The sequence below is a fragment of the Oryctolagus cuniculus genome, chromosome 5, assembly GCF_964237555.1.
Source record: "Oryctolagus cuniculus chromosome 5, mOryCun1.1, whole genome shotgun sequence".
Classification (NCBI taxonomy): Eukaryota; Metazoa; Chordata; class Mammalia; order Lagomorpha; family Leporidae; genus Oryctolagus; species Oryctolagus cuniculus.
This window is the reverse complement of record NC_091436.1, coordinates 143,578,547-143,598,989: the sequence shown is the minus strand read 5'-3', so window position 1 is coordinate 143,598,989 and position 20,443 is coordinate 143,578,547. Positions and strand designations below refer to the sequence as shown.

At 55.5% G+C, this 20,443-nt stretch overlaps 1 protein-coding gene across 1 annotated transcript in view; it reads right to left on the bottom strand.

Annotated features, from left to right (window-relative positions):
* Positions 1-2,585: 2,585 nt before the first annotated feature.
* GMPR (guanosine monophosphate reductase) overlaps positions 2,586-20,443 on the bottom strand; it is a 39,920-nt gene continuing 22,062 nt past the window's right edge. Inside the window, exons 5-9 of the mRNA XM_002720867.5 lie at positions 15,500-15,581; positions 12,907-13,013; positions 8,990-9,032; positions 6,514-6,673; positions 2,586-3,067 (exon numbers count right to left, since the gene is read on the bottom strand). Of these exons, the coding sequence (XP_002720913.3) occupies positions 2,887-3,067; positions 6,514-6,673; positions 8,990-9,032; positions 12,907-13,013; positions 15,500-15,581 (573 nt within the window). The 3' untranslated portion in view covers positions 2,586-2,886. The remainder of the gene's footprint in view (positions 3,068-6,513; positions 6,674-8,989; positions 9,033-12,906; positions 13,014-15,499; positions 15,582-20,443) is intronic.

The following is a 20,443-nucleotide window of genomic DNA, read 5'->3' as shown; positions in this document are numbered from 1 at the left end:
TTGGGTCCTCAGAGAGGCTGAGAAAACAGTGAAGAGCCTCTTAAAGGCACATGCCCTTATCTGACACCATGGCTCATCTGGCTCACATCACACCTCCTGTTTGAACCACTGCAGGGTTCTGCCTGCAGCCCACAACTGGCAGCTGCGGCACCATCGGCGCATTCTCTACCATTTGGCTGGAAACTGGATGGTGGTCTGAAGTGGCAGGATCATTTGTTTTTCCTGTGGTTCCTGCTGGGGAGAAATTCCATCAGCAGCTTCCTTGCTGGCGTCATGTGTGCCCCACGGGTTTGCACTGGGCTGTCTTGAAAAAGACATGGCATAGCAGATGCCAAGGACCTGAGGCTCCCGTGGGCTCCCCCCTACTCCCACACGTGGCCATCGAGCCCTTCCAGCCTGAAGGTTATGCAGAGGTGAAAACCTTTGGGGTTCAAGGTCTGAGTTTTTACTTAGCCCAAGGAGGAACGGGAACACTTTCCGTCCACACTCTTCTGGGTTAGGGGCTCGGGGAACAGCCAAGCACAACTCTTGCCGGGATCTCAGGGCTGAGGTCCTGACACTGTCTGTGTGAAGAATGGGCCTTAAACCAGTGGTGGGTGGGTGAGCCTCACAGACCAGACCAGAAGGGCCAGCCCAAGTTCTCTCCACAGCCGTCCAGGCAAACAGGCCAGCACACGGTGGGCCAGCCTGGCAGTGGCATCTCAACTCTGAGTTCCCCAATCCAGTAAGTTTGGGGTCTGGTGGCTGTGACTGGCTACACTGCTGAGGCTGGCACTGTGGGGCAGCGGGTTAAGCCACTGCCTGCAACACCACTATCTAATATCGGAGTGTGGCTTTGAGTCCCAGCTGCTTAGCTTCCTACCCAGCTCCCTGCTAATGGACCTGGGAAAAGCAGAAGATGGCCCGAGTGCTTGGGCCCCTGCCACTCACATGGGAGATACGGGTGGAGTTCCAGGCTCCTAGGCTTCAGCCTGGCCTAGCGCTGACCATTGCAGCCATACTGGAGAGTGAGCCAGTGGATGGAAGAAAACTCAAGACTCTCCATCTCTCTCTACAACTGCTTAGGGAAAAGCTGCAGCTTCATGTGCTACAGCCGAGTAGGTTTTGCAACCACCAAGAGCATGACCAAGGCCCACAGGTGGGGCAGCCCCAGGTGAATGGGGCCACATTCACAAGTGCCCCCCAACACAGATACACACATACTCAGGCACCCGAAGCCCAGGGGCTGGTCAGCCCGACGGCAGAGCTGCACACCAAATCCTGGGGTCCTGGATGGTAGCTGGTGTGGCAGGAGCTCTGCCCATTCCTTCTTCCTGGAGGCAGAGGGCACCCGCTGGGAAGGGAGCATGATGCAGTCTCATGCGTTTCTGGCTTCGCTTTCCCTGACAACTGAATTGCAAGGGACCTGCCTTCGCTTTGTGAAACAGAGCAAGGTCACAGTCGGCAAAATGTCCACATGGGCAGGATACAGCAGCATGCCTTGCTGCAGGCAGCAGGGCCCCAAGGTGCCCCCCACACACCCTCAGCACAGCACGAGAGCCCGAGCTGAGAAAGGGGATGCTGGTGACCCTGGCCACGGTAGCAGGAGCGTGGCGGACACGGTCCCGAGTTCCCCAACTATGGGTTCTCAAAGATTTCCATTCCTTCCCTCTCTCCTCCTGATTTTGCAATACAGCAGCTCTGATAAACCTAACCAACTCCAGGACTCGTGTGGAACACGCCGTCCACGGCACCAGCAGGACAGGCTCACAGCCTGCACCAACCAGCAGAGAGAGAGAAGGCTGGGGCGGGGGAGGGGAGTGCCAGGAAAACCCTGCAGTCCACTCCACGTTAAATCTCCCCTTGACCCTCACCTGGGTCCCCAGAGGGCAGCCGCTCCCCTCTGCAGGCACAGGAGGGCTCTTTGTAGCAGCTGCCAAGGCCAGGCACACGTCCCTTCTCAAGGGCAGTGGGTGTGGACCACAGTTAACTAACCACCACCCAGCAGTCCTGTGCGGCCCTCCCATGGGAGCATCCACACCGTGACAAGGGAACGGGCTCACATCCTAAGCCCGTGCCTCCGACGCCGCCACTGCTGAAAGCTTCTGCTGTCTTCCATCGGGACACCACCTGCTGCCTCGGTGACCAGCCTCTCAGTGAGAGCGCCCATGGAACCACGGAAGCGTTCACGGCCCCTTTAACAACAGCCAGCCTCACAAATGGGGTCTGGAGAGAGAGGATGGAAAGGATGGACTCGAGCAAAACGACAGGGACGTGGCGCCCAGTGTAGTCATAGATGACAACTCCTGGGAGGCACGTGACAAAGGTTCTGGTGAAAATAACACAGCTACAACCTCGCAAGTAGGATCTGGATCTGGGGGGACAATTCCTCATGTTCACCTGTCCACTCAACCTTTCCTGGTAGCCAAGAGCCGGGAGGGGGGTGGCAGTGGCTCTGACTCCAGCTGGCTCCCTGCCCCAGTGCTTATCTGCTGTGAGCCAAGGTGGGGCTGAGCCCCTCACCCGTCCAGGAAGGAGGCAGACAACCCCCAGGGCCCCCTACAACTTGGCTCCTGCAAATGCAGACTCCAGCACGCAATCAGGTCTTAAGATAAGAGCGTATATTAAAGTGAAACCATTTTCTCTTTAAAAAAGAAAAGAAAAGGAAAGGGTGCAGGTGTTGGTTCAGACAATGAAGTTATGAGTTCTGGGCAGCTGGGCTGCAACCGCTGGCCCCATCAGTGCCCTACCATGGGCCCCAAGGTGGCACAGGAGAAGCCCCAAAGCTGCCGGCAGCAGCAGGAGGGAGGAGAAAGGACACGGTGCCCCGCCATCCACTCGGGAGCGGCAGGAGAAGCAGGTGCAGGCGGAAGCCTCTGCCGGAGCTGATGCCCCTCCCTCTCGGGGTTAGCTGAACACAGTGTTGTGCTGCTGGGTCACCCGGATGAACGTCGCCCTCCGGCTGAGCTCCTTGAGTTTGGCAGCCCCCACGTAGGTGCAGGTAGACCTCAGCCCCCCGAGAATGTCCAGAATTGTGTTCTCCACGTCTCCCTTGTAAGGCACTTCCACAGTCTTGCCCTCAGAGGCCCTGCAAGGAAAGGGAGTGTTTTATGGAGCTGCTTCCTCCCAGCCATCCGGCTGCTGGCAGCCCCCAAGGCACTGGAGGAGCTGCCCTCTGGCCCCAGTGCCCCCTGCCCTAAGAGCCAAGTGCATTGGGCCAGCTCCCCAGATGCAAGCACCCCCCACCTCCAAGGACACAGCCTCCCTGCAGGCTGCCCAGGGGCTGCAGAGACCCACACCTCCTTGCACGGCAGCCTCCCCCGGCTCCCCCTTCCTGTGAAACCTCCACGCGCACACCAGCCTACAATGGACCAAGAGCCCAAATGCTCATGGGGCCTGAAGACACTGGGCAGGTTGGCTCTTGGAGCCGTCTCCTGCACCACCAACAGACAGGGCTGTGAGCATCACCCTCCAGGCTACCGGCTCTGCAGCAGAAACTGAGTGTCCTCAGAGGACACCCCCAGAGAAGATTAAATGGACAGCTCGGGCCCTGCTAGCTTACGAGGAAACCAAACCTCCAGCAGCAAGTCGCCTGCTGGTCTCTCCGGGTGTCCTTGATTGGGAACGACCCCTTCTCCCCATCTGCTCACCTCCCTGTGTTCCCATGGGTGCCTATTTTGCAGGACGTAGGACCAGAGTAGAACCAAAAATTCCCTTAAGGCCGTGGCTAGCATCTTTACACCAGGAGAGAGGAGCGCTGAGGAGGTCTGGCATGTGGCCTCTAGGCGGTGGCTAACCGTCCCTGCTGAGCCCTGTCCCTCTCCTCACAAGCCCCAGTGGAGCACTGCCCGATTCCACAACCCATCTACAAAGTGGCACTGCCATCCAGGCCTGGGTCCCTAGGGGCATCACAGGAGGAATGTGAAAATGCAGCCCAGCCTGCATCTAAGGGCTACACAAATTCTGACAAGTCCAAGTTCTGGGACTTCCTGTGGCCGTTTTTCCCCAACTGGAACAACAACATCTCTTGGTCAGAAACTTATCACCTAGAATTTCACAAGGATGCTAACTCATGTTTGCTGAGCACGCAAGAACCCCCTGCGTGAAATCGAGCTACTTAAAGCTATCAGCCGGTGGGGGCTGGTTTAGAGCACCAAGCACATGATGCCCAAGTCACTGGCCACCCCCAGTGTGGTTCAGGTCTCCACACCCGGTGGCCAGAACAAGACACACATGTACATGTGCCTCCAAGGACTGCCCTGGTGTGTTCCGAAGACATTTCCATGGCCTTCCTGGGGTTAGTTCTCATCGTTGCTTCTTTGCTGACTGGTGATGTCACCTTTTTCTAGTCATTTATTGTTGATGCTGAAAATCTGCTCACCCATAAAATAAAGGACTTTGATCTGCCTCCCAAGGACAGCATGAGAATGAAATGGTTGATGATTAGAAAGCAACTGGCAAAGCATAAATAACAAGGCCGTCATTAACCATAATGTCAAAGTAGAGAACCATTCTCATGACAAGGTCAGGGTCCGGGAGCTGCCACCTGCCAGAGACAGGGGAAAGGTGGACACACTGCCCACAGCCAGGGAGAGAAAGGCGGGGCGGAGCACAGAGCTTACCAGGCTCAGTCTGCCTTAGGCTCAAGGTTCTAACTCCTTTGGTGCTTTCTTTCCTTGTCTAAGATTTGAATCGACTTTCAGAACCAAGTCTTGATGCTCTGGGATCTTCTGTTGTTCTGTCTATGTGACACCCTGGCCTGGCCTATCAGAGGTCTGCCCAGAGCCCACCCACGCTGCCCTGGCTGTGCTCTGGGCAAGGCTGAGCTGTCTTAGCCGACTAAGCCCCACTCTCACCCCACACAGGCCTCAGGAGCGAGCTTCTCGGGTCCAGTTTACACAAACCTGGTCACTGTTTCTGCTACCTAACTGGGCAGACTCCTCCAGTTACCACAGGGAGGGCCACCTTCTGGGGCGGGCAGGAATGCACCTTTCTTTTTTTCCCCAAAAATTTTTAAAAATGTATTTATTTGAAAGGCAGAGGGGGACCAGCTTTGTGGCAGAGTGGGTTGAGCCACTGCCTACAGTGCCAGCACCCCACATGGGCACCAGTTCAAGTTTCAGCTGCTCCACTTCTGCTCCAGCTCCCTGCTAATGTGCCTGGGAAGGCAGAGGATGGCGGCACAAGTCCTTGGGCCCCTGCAACCATGTGAGAGACCCAGACAAAGTTCCAGGCTCCTGGCTTTGGCCTGACCAAGCCCTGGCCACTGGGGCCATTTAGGCAGTGAAACAGCAGATGGAAAATCTCTTTCTCTCTGTCTCTCCCTCTCTATATAATTCTATCTTCCAAATAAGTAAATAAATCTTAAAAATCTTCCAACCATTGGTTCAGATGGCTGCTAGTCCAGGCTGAAAACAGGAGCCTAGAGTTCCATCCGGGTCTCCTATATGGGTGCAGGGACCCAAGCACTTGGACCATCTTCCATTGCCTTCCCAGGCTCATCAGCAGGGAGCTGAATCAGAACTGGAGCAGCCAGGACCAGAACCAGTGCTCTATGTGGGATGAGGGCAAAGCAGGCAATACTCTAGCTCACTGCACCATGACACGGGCCCGCCTCCTGTTTTACATTGGTGTGCGGTGCCCACCTCTCCCACCCTGCCTTCCCCAGACTATAACATGTTTATGGAGCTTCCCCCCAACACAGAAAAGGCCTGGCAAGAATGAGAACAGAAGTCGGTCCACCAGAACCCTACTAAGGAATTATGGGTAGGACACCCCATCCTCTTCCCTACCCACCTATAAAACTGGCTCTGGACCTCTAGCCTCCTATCACAGTGAAATGGGGAAATCCTGGGGACCTTTGGGGACCATGGATTTTTAAGTAAGGCATTATTAGCAGCCGTGGGCATCACGTGGGCAGTGGGCAACCCCAACATTTGAAGACACTTGCGCGTCAACTGCTAGAGGCAGGAGGTAGGCGAGAGTCCTGTGGGCGCACAGAAGTGAGGCCCTCTACCAGAAAGGCCTGGACCGCAGCCCCCAGGGCGTCATGTGCAACAGGAGACCCACTCTGCAACCCGCCTCTTGCAGCCTGAACTCAGCTCAGGCCGGAAACAGCAAAGAGGAAGCAAGATTCCCGCCCAGCCTGGTAAGGGTGGGGTGTGCCTTCCAAAACTGGTACCTGCCAGCACAGGCAAGGGGACTCACAGTGTGTGGGTGGGAATTAAAAGATACATTTACTTTTACGAAAAAAAAAAAAAACACCTGAAATCTGCCTACTTTTCTCAGAATATGCATTTTTCACACAGTGCTCTCGTACCCCCGGTCACTCCTGCAAGCTGGCCCAGACCTTTCTGCTCTGCACGCACTCACAAGGCCCCCAGACACGGCCAGTGACAGCCGGGTTAACAGTTGCAGCTTCAAAAGGATGCCAGGCACGCCGGCCCTTCGGTGCACGAATGCCCCAGACCTGCCTCCCCGCGCTGCACTTCCGTCTCCGCAGGCAGGAAGCAGAGCTGAGAGGCCGGCCCTCACCTGTACTCGGCCACGCCGCCCGCGTGCTTCTTCATGGCTGTTTCCGAGCTCATCCCGTAGAAGAGTTTGAGCTTCTGCCCGTTCCTCTCGATCACTTCTCCGGCGCACTCGGTGTGGCCTGAAAACATCCCTCCCAGCATGACAAAGTCGGCCCCGGCTCCTGCACGCCGACAGAACATGGCTCAGTGAAATGGCAGCTCTGAGGGCCGCCCCGTCTCTCCTCCCCCGTGCCAGCCCTCGGCGAAGAGAGAGGGACTCAACCTCTCTCCTGCAGATGGTGAGGCGGACGCAGAGACAAAGAGAGCAAGGTTGGTGGCGAAAATCCTGGGCGAGGTTTAGCGGATGTTAACAACTAACCGTGACTGCGTTTCAGAGTTAATGGCATTAGAATCAGGAATGCCAAGAGTTGGGGGCACATCTGACAGTGAGCTTTCAATCTTGACACTCAGGGCAGTGACTCCTCTCTAACATCCCCACCAACCACGCCGCCCACCCCCCCCCCCGCCCATGTTCTTAGTTCTGACAGCAGGACCTAGTAGCAGCACTCAGTACGGTAAGCCCTCTATGAAATCTGCACCCACACTGTGCACACCAAGCACTGCAGAAGTTCAGAGCAGCCTGCACCTCCCACTGCCGAGATCCGGCACAGAGGAGAGGCAGCCCTGTGTCCCTGAAGTCAGCTGAACTCTGCCTGCACCTCTGCTGTGAGCTGATGGTACGTCCTTCCGGGCAGCGCACACGCGGAATTTCCAGGACAGCCCCAGAGGCTCCAGGATTACGAAGCTGCCTTTGGAGGCTGTGTTGGGACGGGACCGGGGCTGGCTCTGTGCACAGCACACGAGACAGATGCCAAATAACCCACTACCAAGGAAGCAGAAGGAACACGTTGGAGAAATGGTCACTGCAAAGACTCTCACTGAATAGAGTGCTTTGCTTTGAACGTGTCCCCCAAGAGATTATGGGTAGGAACCTGAATTGCCAAATTCTGACAGGAATGGCTTTGGAAGGAATAGGACAAGATAGGGCCCTCGAGATGGTATTAGTGACTTTACAGTGGCCAGCCCTGTCTCACCCCGGGAAGCCACAGCCTGAGGCCCCTGCCAGACCCCGAGCAGGAGCCAGCCCCAGGCCTCTGGACTTACCCATCTCCAGGACCCTGAGCCCAATAAACTCCATGCTTTGTCCATTACCCCATATCGGGGATCTTGTTAGAAAGCAGCCTAAGACATTCAGCAGCAAACCGCTACAACTCCCCCCGGCCCCAGTCCTACTGACAGCTGCGGTTGGGTCAGAGCAAGGGGACAGCGGCCCCAGGGGACGTCAACAGCCCTCCCTCCAGGGCTCCTGCCATGATGGAAAGGGGTCCAGGGCCCTCCTGATGGCCGCAGCCCCAGAGGAAGGAGGCCTGTACCCTCTCCTCACCAGCGCATGCCGGGCACAGCCCTGTGCTCTGAGCTCCATTCCTACTCCGGCATCACTGCACTGGCTACAAGGGGGCGTGGAGAAGGCTGAGACCCCATCCCCCAGGGAAACTGCACAGAGCCCAAGCGAGTCCAGAGGCTGCTGTTACGGCACTCGCCCACCCATCACTTCCCAGTGTGCCGGGATCCCACGCTACGCACAGCACACACGTGAGTCTGTAGAAGGAAGCCCGAGATGCAACACACATGTGCACTATGTAGATCCTGCTTGGTGGATGAACCTCCTGTGGCACAGGGCAGGTGAGCTCAGTGGTCAGCAGAGGTCCCAAATGCCCTAGAGTTTTGCAGCCTCAGTCCTGCACAGCTGAGATCCACGGGCAAAGTGGGATCAAGTCCCATCCCTGTGACCCTATCCGGGCCACCCTGAAGCCCTCCTGCTGCCCCGGGCTCTTCTTCAGCTGTTAAGTTTTTCCTCCACTGAAAAAGGACTCCCCCCACCCCTGCAACAAAAAGCCCCCAGCAAATGTGGCCCAACCATCAGACAAGGAGGGCAAGGCCACAGTTCCGCTGCAGCCTCCTGCGTGACACACCTCCGGCTTTCCAGCGCAGCCTGCAGGGCCACGTGGCCATCTCAAGGGCAGGCAACCCCAACAGGGAGTGAAGTTCAGAAAACCCAGGTCCTCCTTGGCGGTGCAGAGCGTACGGCTGCCCCCTCGCGGGAGGCGAAGGAACTGCTGCCGGACTCTGCGCGCAGGGCTTCTCCAGGTTGACCAAGGAGGCTTCCTGCGGCGCCCACAGGTCCCTGAGCCTTGCCTCCCCAAGGCTTCCCCAACTCCTGGTGGGCAGATGTCGCCCCTAGCCCCACCTCCGGGCCTGCTCTGCCAAGGACCAGAACCAAGCCGAGGCCAGGACTTGGGTCGATTGGGGCGGAAACCGGAGGACCGGACGGAGGAAACCCAGGGGGGGTCCGCAGTTCGCCTACGCTGAGCCGCGGTGCGCGCCTGCCTCCCTCCCCGGCCCTACCCGCGTGCACGCGCGCGGGGACCCGACCTTACCAAAGGCTTTGGCGACATCTCCTGGACACGTGCAGCCTCCATCCTTAAGAGGGAAAAAGAGCAGGAGAGGGTGTCGGCAGGAGCGGAACAGGGCTCAGCCCTAACCGGGCTCCCCTGTGGGTCACTCCGCAAACCCCGCCCGACCCAGGCACCCCCGCCAGAACCAGGGAGCGCACTGCCATTCGGAAGTCGCCTTCCTCCCCGCCCGGCGCGAGGCGGGGTTGCCGGAGTACACAGGCTGACTTATTCTAAGAGCCAAGGGCAGGACGCTGAGCGAGGTGCTTCATCTTTCCAGCCGCCCTGTGGGTCTCCCTCCTCTTCACCTGACAACTCAGCATCCATTCAGCACGCGTGGCGCTGGCCTAACGGAGAGCAGGGAGGGTCTGGCAGAAACTCCACGGCTCAGAGGGAAGCGCCTGTCGTTAGCAGAGGCTCCGCTGTGACACAAGGGGTCAGGGTGCTTTGGAAAGGAACTGAGAAAACGCTGGTTCCCTCCCCTGTGCTCCCACTGGCAGGAAGGTGCATGCTTTCTGCAGAGGGGAGGGGTCGGTGAAACTTGGCCCAGCCACTTTGCAGAGAGCATCCTGAATGGAGACCACGGAGCTCCATGTCTCAGATTGCTAAAAGCAAGCATTTCTTTATGATAGAGACAGAAAGAGAGATGGAGCTCCCAGCTGCCGGTTCACTCCCCAGATGTCTGCAACAGCCAGGGCCAAAGCCGGGAGAATAGAATTCCATGTGGGTCTCCCACATGGGTGGCTGGGGGCCCAAGCACCCATTCCATCCTGTGCATTAGCGTGGAGCTGGCTAGACCTGGCACTCACATGGGATGCCAGCGTCGCAGGCCACATCTGAACCACACTGCTGGCCCTGGCGAAGTGTTTTGTTTTGAAGTCAGATGGCTGGGGACCTATTTTGATGGGAGCATGAGTTTAATCTATTGGAGGTTGTACATTTGAAACCCGGCTATGTGGAGCTAGTTTTGTTAAGAGATAAAATGCTTTAGAAATTGGCAGGGGCCGGTGCCGCGGCTCACTAGGCTAATCCTCCGCCTTGCGGCGCCGGCACACTGGGTTCTAGTCCCGGTCGGGGCGCCGGATTCTGTCCCGGTTGCCCCTCTTCCAGGCCAGCTCTCTGCTGTGGCCCGGGAGTGCAGTGGAGGATGGCCCAAGTACTTGGGCCCTGCACCCCATGGGAGACCAGGATAAGTACCTGGCTCCTGCCATTGGATCAGCGCGGTGCGCCGGCCGCAGCACGCCGGCCGTGGCGGCCATTGGAGGGTGAACCAACGGCAAAGGAAGACCTTTCTCTCTGTCTCTCTCTCTTTCACTGTCCACTCTGCCTGTCAAAAAAAAAAAAAAAAAAAAAGGAAATCGGCAGGACGAGTGAGGTTGTACCTTGGAAGGGGAGAGCGTGGAAGCGCTAACCAGGCAGACGGTTGGGGGAGCCATTGAGGGAGCGAATCGGCAAAGGGAAGATTTGTCTGTCTTTCAAATCAATCTTTGAGAAAAACAAAACACCCGGCTCATTCACTCGTGAGCAGTGCATGACTGTGCTTCTGTGAATCCCAGGAGTGAGGCACATTCAGAAGCCTGTGCCAATGAGACTCCAGTACAAGCAGCCCTTCTCTTCCCAGGATGAACCAAGTGTCCACTGCGTGACATACTGGGGAGAGGAATTCGTGCGTCCGGCATAATCTGCTCATATATTGCCCGTGGGTGCATTTATGCAGTGCACAATGCAAACAAGCCAGGCTGCGCACCCGACCCAGCGCAGCCCTACTCTGTGAGGTGCCTTCACCCTCAGCAGCCTGCCCCCTGACTAGCATTTACAGGCAACTTCCAGAAGTCATTCAAGGTGAGCCTTTGTGTTCTCAGGAAGCAGAGCAAGACCAGCAATGCCCCTGCAATCCAAGACACACACTTTGACCTTGACACAGAACTGGTCACAGCCGCTAGGAGGTTGCAAAAACAATGATTGGCTATGGAGGAGGCATTGTGGGGCAGGAGGCTAAGCCGCCACTTGCAACACCTGCGTCTTTCATCAGGGCACAGGTTCGAGTCCTGGCTACTCTGCATCTAGTCCAAGTCCCATCTAATGCACCTGGGAAACAGTGGAGGACGGCACAAGTACTTGAGTTCCTGCCAACCACGTGGGAGACCTGGATGGAGTTCCTGGCTTCAGACTGGGCCAGCCCCAGCCATTGCAGCCAGTACAGGAGTGAACCAGCAGATGGAAATTCTGTCACTCTGCCTTTCCATTAAATAAATCTTTTATTTAAAAAAAAATGGCTAGCATTCTATCCTGTGCAAGTTTTCAAAGCAGTACATCTACGCGGTTTAGTTGCTTTCTCAAGACAGCTGATGTTATATTGAAGTACAGAAGGCACCCAAGACACGAGAGAAAGTCTGATCTGTGAATTGTCAGTGCACCTGTTCTGATGAAACCAGTCGCTCAGACCTGAGAGAGGGAGGACTGCAGGCATGGCGCAGAGGAAGGGTCCAAGTACACAGCCTATGCTGGGAACCGTTAAGGAACTGAAGTCCTTTTTCCAAACACTGCAAGAACCTGAAGCTGGCATTTTTGTAGGTGAGGGGGAAAACGAGACTCAGAAACACTGAGCGACTTTCCTGAAGTCACACAGCTATGAAAATGGAAGGACAGGGAGCAGGCGCTTAGCCTAGCAGCTAAGAGCCCCACACTTCCCATGAGAGCGTCTGGGTTTGAGTCCCTGTCCCCAGCTTCCTGCACATGCACAGCCTGGGAAGCAATGGTGATGGCTCACTGCGTCCCTGCCAGCAGCCTGAGACCTGGACTGAATCCCTGGCTCCTGGCTTCCGCCGGCCACTGCACAGGAGTTTGTGCATCCTTCTCTCTCTGCTGCTTTGCATACAAAAACAAGACGAGAACCAATGGTTACCTTACGATGCTAGCATTTCTACTGCTACCTATTGTCTTCTTCCTGTTCATGTGCATCTCTAGCTTTACCTAGGTTAAGGACAGCTTGTTGGTGACTTTTTCAAAGCCTCACAACAAAATGATTAGATCATTGGAATGAATGTGTTCAGGTCTTTCTAAATAATGGTGTGACAAGAAAAATTTAACAGGTCATCCTTCACTGTCTGCCTAGGTGGGAGGCATCCCCAGTGGTGCCCCTCTCTGAGGCCCAGGCGGGCCGCCATAGACAGACAGACGACTCAGAGCCAGCCTCTCGGCTGTGAGCACCTGCTGGAACTCAAGGGCACGAGGTGCTAACTCAGCAACGCAAGTGTAAAGCGAGACAACTGGAGGGAACCTGGACAAAGTGGCAGGATGCCAAGACCTGTGGGGCACGCAGGAGGAACCTGTCTGAGACACCCCCAGCAGACAAGGGGGCCTGGCGGGTTGGACAGAATGAGCTGACGTCAAGGGTGACGAATCCCATACATGTCTGTGAACCCCCCTGCACTCCTAAGCCCATCTAGACACTCCCTCGCCATTACTGTAACATGTAGAACATGGACATATATAGGTGGGATCAGAAATGTTACCGCCCTGCAGCACTGGCATCACGGGCCTCTGTGCCTAACCAGCAACCCAGAGAACCTGCTCTCTGGGCACCCGTGAGGACGCCTGGCTCGGGGCCTTGGCAGTGCCACCAAGCGCCTGTGGTCCCCATCGGAATGACAGCTTCAGATCTCGAGTTCTCACTAGACACTGACGCTGGGCTGAACGTCGCACTTAAGAGAGTGGCTGAATTAAGTCTCAGGGCAGGTGTGCTGTGTAGGGACAGCCTGAGCTCCTTTTCCACTGGGGTCCCAGGGCTACACGTGGGGCATCATTGCAGGGCTCCATGCCCCCTACCACAGGGCCCCCAGGGTGCCTCTGGGGGTGAAGCACAGCCAGAGCCCCACCCCCGGCCCCGCCCGCACACTCACGGAGATGATGTGGCCCTTGAGGCCATGTGCAGAGTCCGCACACTCGATCACTGCGCTCAGCTGGGGGTAGCCCACCCCAGTCTTGGTGCGGGTGGTGCACACGGAACCTGTGCAGAGGAAGGAGAGATCCCAGAGACAGATGGTCAGTCAGGCGTGAGCAGAAGGTGACACAAAATGAGCCCCATCACCTTCACACAGCCACGCCCCATGAACGCTGTGAGCTTTCCAAGGCAAGGGAGCCGATGAGGGTCACCATGAACCACTGCACCTGCCTGCACATCCCCCTCCCCCAATCCTCATCACCATCAGCACTGAGGTCCTGGGTGCCACCTACCTCTCCCCAACCTCGGTCACCTACCCCTATCCCTTCCCCCTGCAGGCACCACTCAAAGCCTCGCTCCTTCCTCACTGCTGTTCACTTGGCCTCGGGTGCCCTGGGGTCTGCCCCAGTCCTGGCTGCAACCTCCCAGCCAGGTCTGGGCCAGATCTCACTGTAAGCTCTGGCACTTTTGCCACATGTCAGATATTATGGTTGTATATTATACCCAGCTCAGCTGGATCAAGCTCCACCTGCTACCCACCTCTCTCTTCTGCTGAACACTGACTTTCCAGCCCCTCCGATGGCAACGTTCTGCCCACCTTAGGGCCTCTGGGTACAGGATGTTCTCTCTCTCCAAACCCTCCCCTCTGGACCGACCCTCCCAGTGCTGCCCTTCTGGTCTTTCAGGCTTCCTCTTGAAGGCAACTGCCCCAGAACTGCCAGCTCTTCACGGCACTTATTTCAGGAGCACGCAGTCTCGGTCCTTATTTGCACAAGGCCACCGAGGATCCATCTGCTGTGCTGGAGGGCAGCTCCGTGGAGAGCTACTGTGTCTATCGCCACTGAGAACCAAGCCCAGGATGTAACGAAGGCACTATAAATAGTCATTCAAAACACCATGAACCCAAGGATGTCACCCACACACCTGTCTCCACTGCTTCACCACCGGTTCAGCCCCTCCAGGATATCTCCTATCTCTTATGCTGCACGCTGGGGGCCTCCCGTGACCTCCCCCTGCCAGCCCTGGGGTGACACCCAGAGCCCCGCCTCCTCTGCCTGCTCCTCACAGCTTCCCCCAAGGGTCTGAAGGGACAAGATCGGACAGAGAAGTGAGCACGCACTCCCCAGACCCGGCTTCAGCAGAGAAACCCCAAGGGGACAGCGGACCCCTCCTCCCAGCTGCAGGTGGCACCTGCTCTCACGTCCCAGCAGTCCCCAGGTCTTTCTCACAACACCCTCCACGTGCGTTGCTCTCAGCCCGGGAGCCCGCCAGCTTCATCCCCACAGGGCTCCGTCTCCCACAGTGTGTGTGAGGCAGGAGCCACGTTTACAATCTCTGGTTCAGAGCTGGCTTCTCCTCCTTTCCCACTCAACTGCTGGATCCTGCCGGGAAGCCGAGCCTCAGCTGCAGTGGGTCTGGGTCCCTGACCACGGTGAGGGACCACCAAAGGATTACTGTGCCAACTTCTGATGAAATGAATGACGGCCAAGCGTCTCTGCCTTTGGAATAAAAAGTCTCCCTGGTCTACCATCAGCATCTTCCATTCTACTATTAGCCTGGGGAGCTCTTGTAAGTAGGATTGACAGCATCCTTTCTTTCGAGTTTCTAAGAATGGAAGGCACTCTGTAAACACCAGTTATCTTTCCTCTTGCTCCAAATCCAATGTTAATTGGCTCATGTGTGTGGCAATATAAAAAAACCCCAAGGCTGGCATCATGGGAGAGTGGGTAAAAGCTGCTGCCTGTCACACCGTCATCCAATACAGGAGCTGGTTCGAGTCCCAGCTGTTCCACTTCAGATCCAGCTCCCTGTTAATATGACTTGGGAAGCAGCATCAGATGGCCCAGGTGTTTGGGCCCCTGCACCCACGTGGGAGACCCAGAAGAAGCTCCTGGCCCCCAAATGGCCCAGCCCTAGCCATTGCAGCCATTTGGAGAGTGAACCAGTAGGTGTTAAGAGCTCTGTCTCAGGGCTGGTGTCGTGGCTCACTTGATTAATCCTCTGCCGGCATCCCATATGGGCGCCGGCTTCTAATCCTGGTTGCTCCTCTTCCAGTCCAGCTCTCTGCTGTGGCCTGGGAAGGCAGTAGAGGATGGCCCAGGTGCTTTGGCCCCTGTACCGCATGGGAGACCAGGAAGAAGCTCCTGGCTCCTGGCTTCGGATCAGTGCAGCGCACCAGCCGTAGTGGCCATTTTGGGGGTGAACCAACAGAGGGAAGACCTTTCTCTCTGTCTCTCTCTTTCACTAACTCTGCCTGTGAAATAAAAAATAATAATAAAATAAAATAAAGAGTTCTGTCTCTCCCTCTCTGTAACTCTGCCTTTCAAATAAGATTTTTTTCAAATAAATAAACCTCTAACAAAAGGAAACATGAAGGTCCCCGGGGGACACCAGGAAGCAGCTCTGACACACACGTCCCGTCGGAGGGGTCACTGCTGGTGCTCCTGGCAGAAAAGCAGAAGAGTCTCGCACAGCCTTTCCTGCCCACCCCAGTCCCCCAGCGCACATCTCGCTCCTCCCCAGACACGCTCCGCTGGGCCCCCACACCTTACCTGGTCCAACGCCCACTTTGATGATGTCGGCCCCCGAGAGAATCAGCTCCTCTACCATCTCTCCGGTCACCACGTTCCCTGCCTGAGACAGAAGAGAAGAGGAAGCTCAGAGCCAGGAACCCCAGGCGGCACACAGATCAAGGAGTGACTCTAGATCTGAACTCAGAGAGCGGTGCAGGTCCAGAAGCCACTAGGCCAGCAGGGGGAGCCAAAGACATGTTTGGAATGGGAGGGGCGGAGAGGGAGCAGAAGCCTTGACCTGATTCTGAATCTGAAATTGGTGGGTCTGGGTTTCCCTGTCTGTTGAAGAGGAAGAGAGAACGTGACACCTGCAAAAGCACTTTTGGGAAAGACTCCAAGGTGCGCTGATGGCAGGAAAGGTACAGGGCGGTTCCGTTTTAGAAACAGAAGGGATCTTAGAGTGTTCAGGTCCAGCCTGCCTGAACATCTCAGCAAGGCCTGAAGCAGAACCTTACAGGAAGATCCTTCCATAAACATATAAAGACAGACATGGAACACCTGCCTCATTAGTCTCGACTGCTGGGCATTCGGTGCTTCACAGTTTGCAAAATCCACGAAGAACCTCTTCGGAGCACCAGGGACCCAGCCCTGGAAGACTCCCGATGGTCTGCAGCTGGGAACACTGCTGCGTGTCTGCCCCGGGCTGAGGCTCCGGCCCAGGCACATGCACCACCTGCAGACCACGAGGCCGTGGCTCCAAGGATAATCTCGTAAGCGGGAAGCGGCTATCAACCAGAAGGATGCCTCTGGTTTGGAAAAGGTGCGAGTTCTTTCACCACAGGAGTGCGGGAGAGCAGAAATAGCCCTCTGTCTTACAACGCACTGCCCTGTGGATTCTACAGCTGGCACAGGGTATTCGGCAAGATGCCCTCACTGGGTTCCCTCAACTGTGCAAAGTCTTCTTTTTTGAAAAATGCATGATGCTATTCATCCTATTTTTTTAAGTGTCTTTTGCCAAATGGAGGGAACTTTTCTTTTTTCATGTAGACAAAGTGATTTTTTTTTTTTTTGATGGGTAGAGTTACAGAGAGTGAGAGGGAGAAACAGAGAGAAAGGTCTTCCTTCCATTGGTTCACCCCCAAATGGCCGCTATGGCCGGCACTGTGCCGATCCAAAGCCAGGAGCCAGGTGCTTCTCCTGGTCTCCCATGTGGGTGCAGGACCCAAGCACTTGGGCCATCCTCCACTGCCTTCCCAGGCCACAGCAGAGAGCTGGGCTGGAAGAGGAGCAACTGGGACTAGAAGCCGGCACCCATATGGGATGCCGGCACCGTAGGCAGAGGATTAACCAAGTGAGCCACGGCACCGGCCTGACAAAGTGACTTTTAAACTTCATATGAAAGGATGTTGGAAGAAGGTGAAGGGGTAGGTTCAAAGTTACTCTAGTCCAGACAGCAGCCAACAATGGGAAATGACAGACTAGAAAGAGGACTCGAGGTAAGCCCGAGCTATAACTTTTTTTTTTTTAATTTTTTTTTTTTTTTTGACAGGCAGAGTGGACAGTGAGAGAGAGAGACAGAGAGAAAGGTCTTCCTTTGCCGGTGGTTCACCTTTCAATGGCCGCTGTGGCCGGTGCGCTGCAGCCAGCGCACCGCGCTGATCTGCAGCTAGGAGCCAGGTTCTTCTCCTGGTCTCCCATGCGGGTGCAGGGCCCAAGCACCTGGGCCATCCTCCACTGCACTCCCGGGCCATAGCAGAGAGCTGGACTGGAAGAGGGGCAACCGGGACAGAATCCGGCGCCCTGACTAGGACTAGAACCTGGTGTGCTGGCGCCATGGGTGGAGGATTAGCCTATTGAGCCACGGCACCGGCCCCAAGCTATAACTTGTACCTCCCACATTCAGAAGGAAACCTTGCCTTTGTAAGAAGCTAAAAGTGATAACAGCAGAGTGCACCATCTATGTCAATTCAAAACTGCCTTAAATACAAACACATACAATCAACAAGTGACAGAGAAAAGGAGCTGCGACTATGACAAAGGGTCCCTAAGCAGCACTCAGAAACAGCGCTTACTTAGCGGAGCTCACAGAGGAAGGGTCAGGGACAGGAACAATGAAATGCAAGGGGCCAAACAAAGCACAAACAAGCCACACAAAGCACTCAAGGGCACTAATAACCAAAGGTAAATCCGGATGCCCAGGGGGCTCTGCTTTCCACTGTACAAACATCACCAGCTTGAAATGATGAAGAAAAGACAGGAAGACGTGGGACCCTGTGCCGCAGGAACGCTGGTATGTGCACAAGTCTATCAGAAAACAACTCCTCCATAAGGAAGAAACGCAAACATCTGCTTTCATTCTAAAGTGCTAAGGTGCCCTCCCAAGGAAATCATCGTAAATGAGGACAGAGGCATAACCACGAAGATGGATTATTTATAACACTGCAAAACTACAAATTCAGTCTTCAAACAACTTTACGGCCTACTCCTGAGATGTTGTAAGAAACAGTAAGCGCATATATATATATATATACTAACCAAATACTAACCAAAATACTAACAACTTATGTCCAGGTGAAAGAATTACGATTTGCTCCTTTAGATTTCTCTGGATTTTACAGCAGGAAGTTCAAGACTTTCAGAATTAAATGTGTGGGTTTTTTGGTTTTGTTTTGCTTCTTTTTGTAACGCGAGGCAGGGCTGAGGTCCATACCCCAGGAAGAATTGAATGAAACCTGCGACATAAGAGTAAAGTTCACTTTCTTCCTCACCAGCCGACTTGCTAAAAACAAAACAAAAGTCGAAGAAGCTGCTTAAGCTCTCCTCAGGTTCATTTCCACCAGGGACTCTCTTCCCCAACCTGGAACCACTGTATCTTCAGGGGTCCACTGTAGACAAGTCAATTCAAGTCAGCTCCCAACGGATGCACCAGGTACAGCCCTGTAAGGTCAACGTAGGCACAAAATCCTGCAGGAGGTCAGCCCAGGAGCTCCCCCAGGTGAGACGACTCCCTCACTCCTGGGCCACCTGGTGGCTCCCGGCTCTGTGCTCACTGTGTGGTCTCTGCTGCTGCTGCGTGGAAAAACCCAGACTGGTGATGAAACGCCTCCAGCACGGGCACAGCCCAAGAGTGCGATGGGTGGTGGCGCATGGGGAGTTTCCACTGGCTCAAGTTCAGAACCAGGGAGGACACAACTCAGAGAAGAAAGGGAAGGACCACTCAGAAATGAGAATGAGAACAGGAGTACAGTCAGGCTTTGGGCAAGTCCCAGACTTTCTGCTCAGGGGGCCCCTGGCTGGGGTGTGCCTGGCGGAGCGGGAGCCGCGTGGGGATGATTAAATGAGTCCTCTTTGTCTGGCATGAAGCACCTGTCTGGTTGGGGAGCCGATGCGGGCCCCTGAGCGGCAGCAGCAGCAGGAGGCACAGTCACTTCCCGAGACTAGAAGCTCTGGGCAGTCTGGGGCAGGAGGCAGGCAAGGGGAGGTTCCCACTAAGGGACCCTTCCCCAGGAAGCACTGCACCCCCCAGGTGCCCCTTAGGGATAAGCAGAGAACTGTTGAGAACGCTTGTCAGGGAAGAGCTAAGATTTTAACTGCTGTGGCACGGCAGGTAAAGCCGCCGCCTGCAATGCCAGCATCCCACATAGGCACTGGAGTCTGGCCTGCTCCACTTCTGATCAGCTCCCTGCTATTGGCTGGGAAGGCAGCGGAGGATGGCCCGAGTGCCTGGGCCTCTACTGCACACGTGGGAGACCTGGAGGAACTCCTGGCTTTGGCCTGGCTCAGACCCGGCCATTGCAGCCATCTGGAGAATGAACCAGCAGGTGGAAGATCTTTATGTCTGCCTCTCTCTGTAACTGGCCTTCAAATAAACAAAACTTACCAAAAAAAAAAAAAAAAAAAGAGCTGCTGTGGTTTTGAATGTTTATGCTCACTCAGGTGTTAAAAACCTCATTGTGGGCCGGCGCCGCGGCTCACTAGGCTAATCCTCCGCCTAGCGGCGCCGGCACACCGGGTTCTAGTCCCGGTCGGGGCGCCGGATTCTGTCCCGGTTGCCCCTCTTCCAGGCCAGCTCTCTGCTGTGGCCCGGGAGTGCAGTGGAGGATGGCCCAGGTGCTTGGGCCCTGCACCCCATGGGAGACCAGGAAAAGCACCTGGCTCCTGGCTCCTGCCATCGGATCAGCGCGGTGCGCCGGCCGCAGCGCGCCGACTGCGGCAGCCATTGGAGGGTGAACCAACGGCAAAGGAAGACCTTTCTCTCTGTCTCTCTCTCTCACTGTCCACTCTGCCTGTCAAAAAAAAAAAAAAAAAAAAAACCTCATTGTGAAGATGTGATGGTGTTAGGAGGAGGGGCCTGTGGGAGGCGACTGAGTCACAGGGTCACAGCCTTCAGGAATGGCGCCGGTGCCCTCCTAAAAGCAGCCCAGGAGAGGCCCTCCCCTCTTCCGGAATGTCAGGTCACTGTGGACATGGCCATGGAAGCAGGAAGCGGGCCCTCTGCCCAGCCTTTTGAGCTATGAGAAGTTTCTGGGTTTTGTTAGCTACCCAGTTTATGGTATTAAAAGTCCTCTGGGCAAAAAATAAAAACCAAACTTGCCCCAATTTGAGTCAGCTTGCCACTAGACCTCCACATCTGGGCTCAAATGCTGACTCACTCTTACAACGTGGTTTCAAGTGAGCCACTTCCACTCAGAGCCTCAGTGTATCCTGCTGTGCAATGGGCCCATTTGGACTCACTGTGGTCATTATAAGGCCGATGGCTGACACAGTGCCTGGCTCTCGAGGGTGCTCAGTCACCACCAGGCCCTCCACCTGAGAGACTGCTGTTAAGTGCTCTTCTGCCCACTTCTTTTTACTCTTCAGTTTTCAGTAGCTGAGGTCAAATATACATATCATAAAATCTGCAGTTTTAACTTTTACGTGTACAGTACAGTAGCATTAAGGACAAGCACACTTCAAAACATTCATGGAGATGGAATGAGAAGC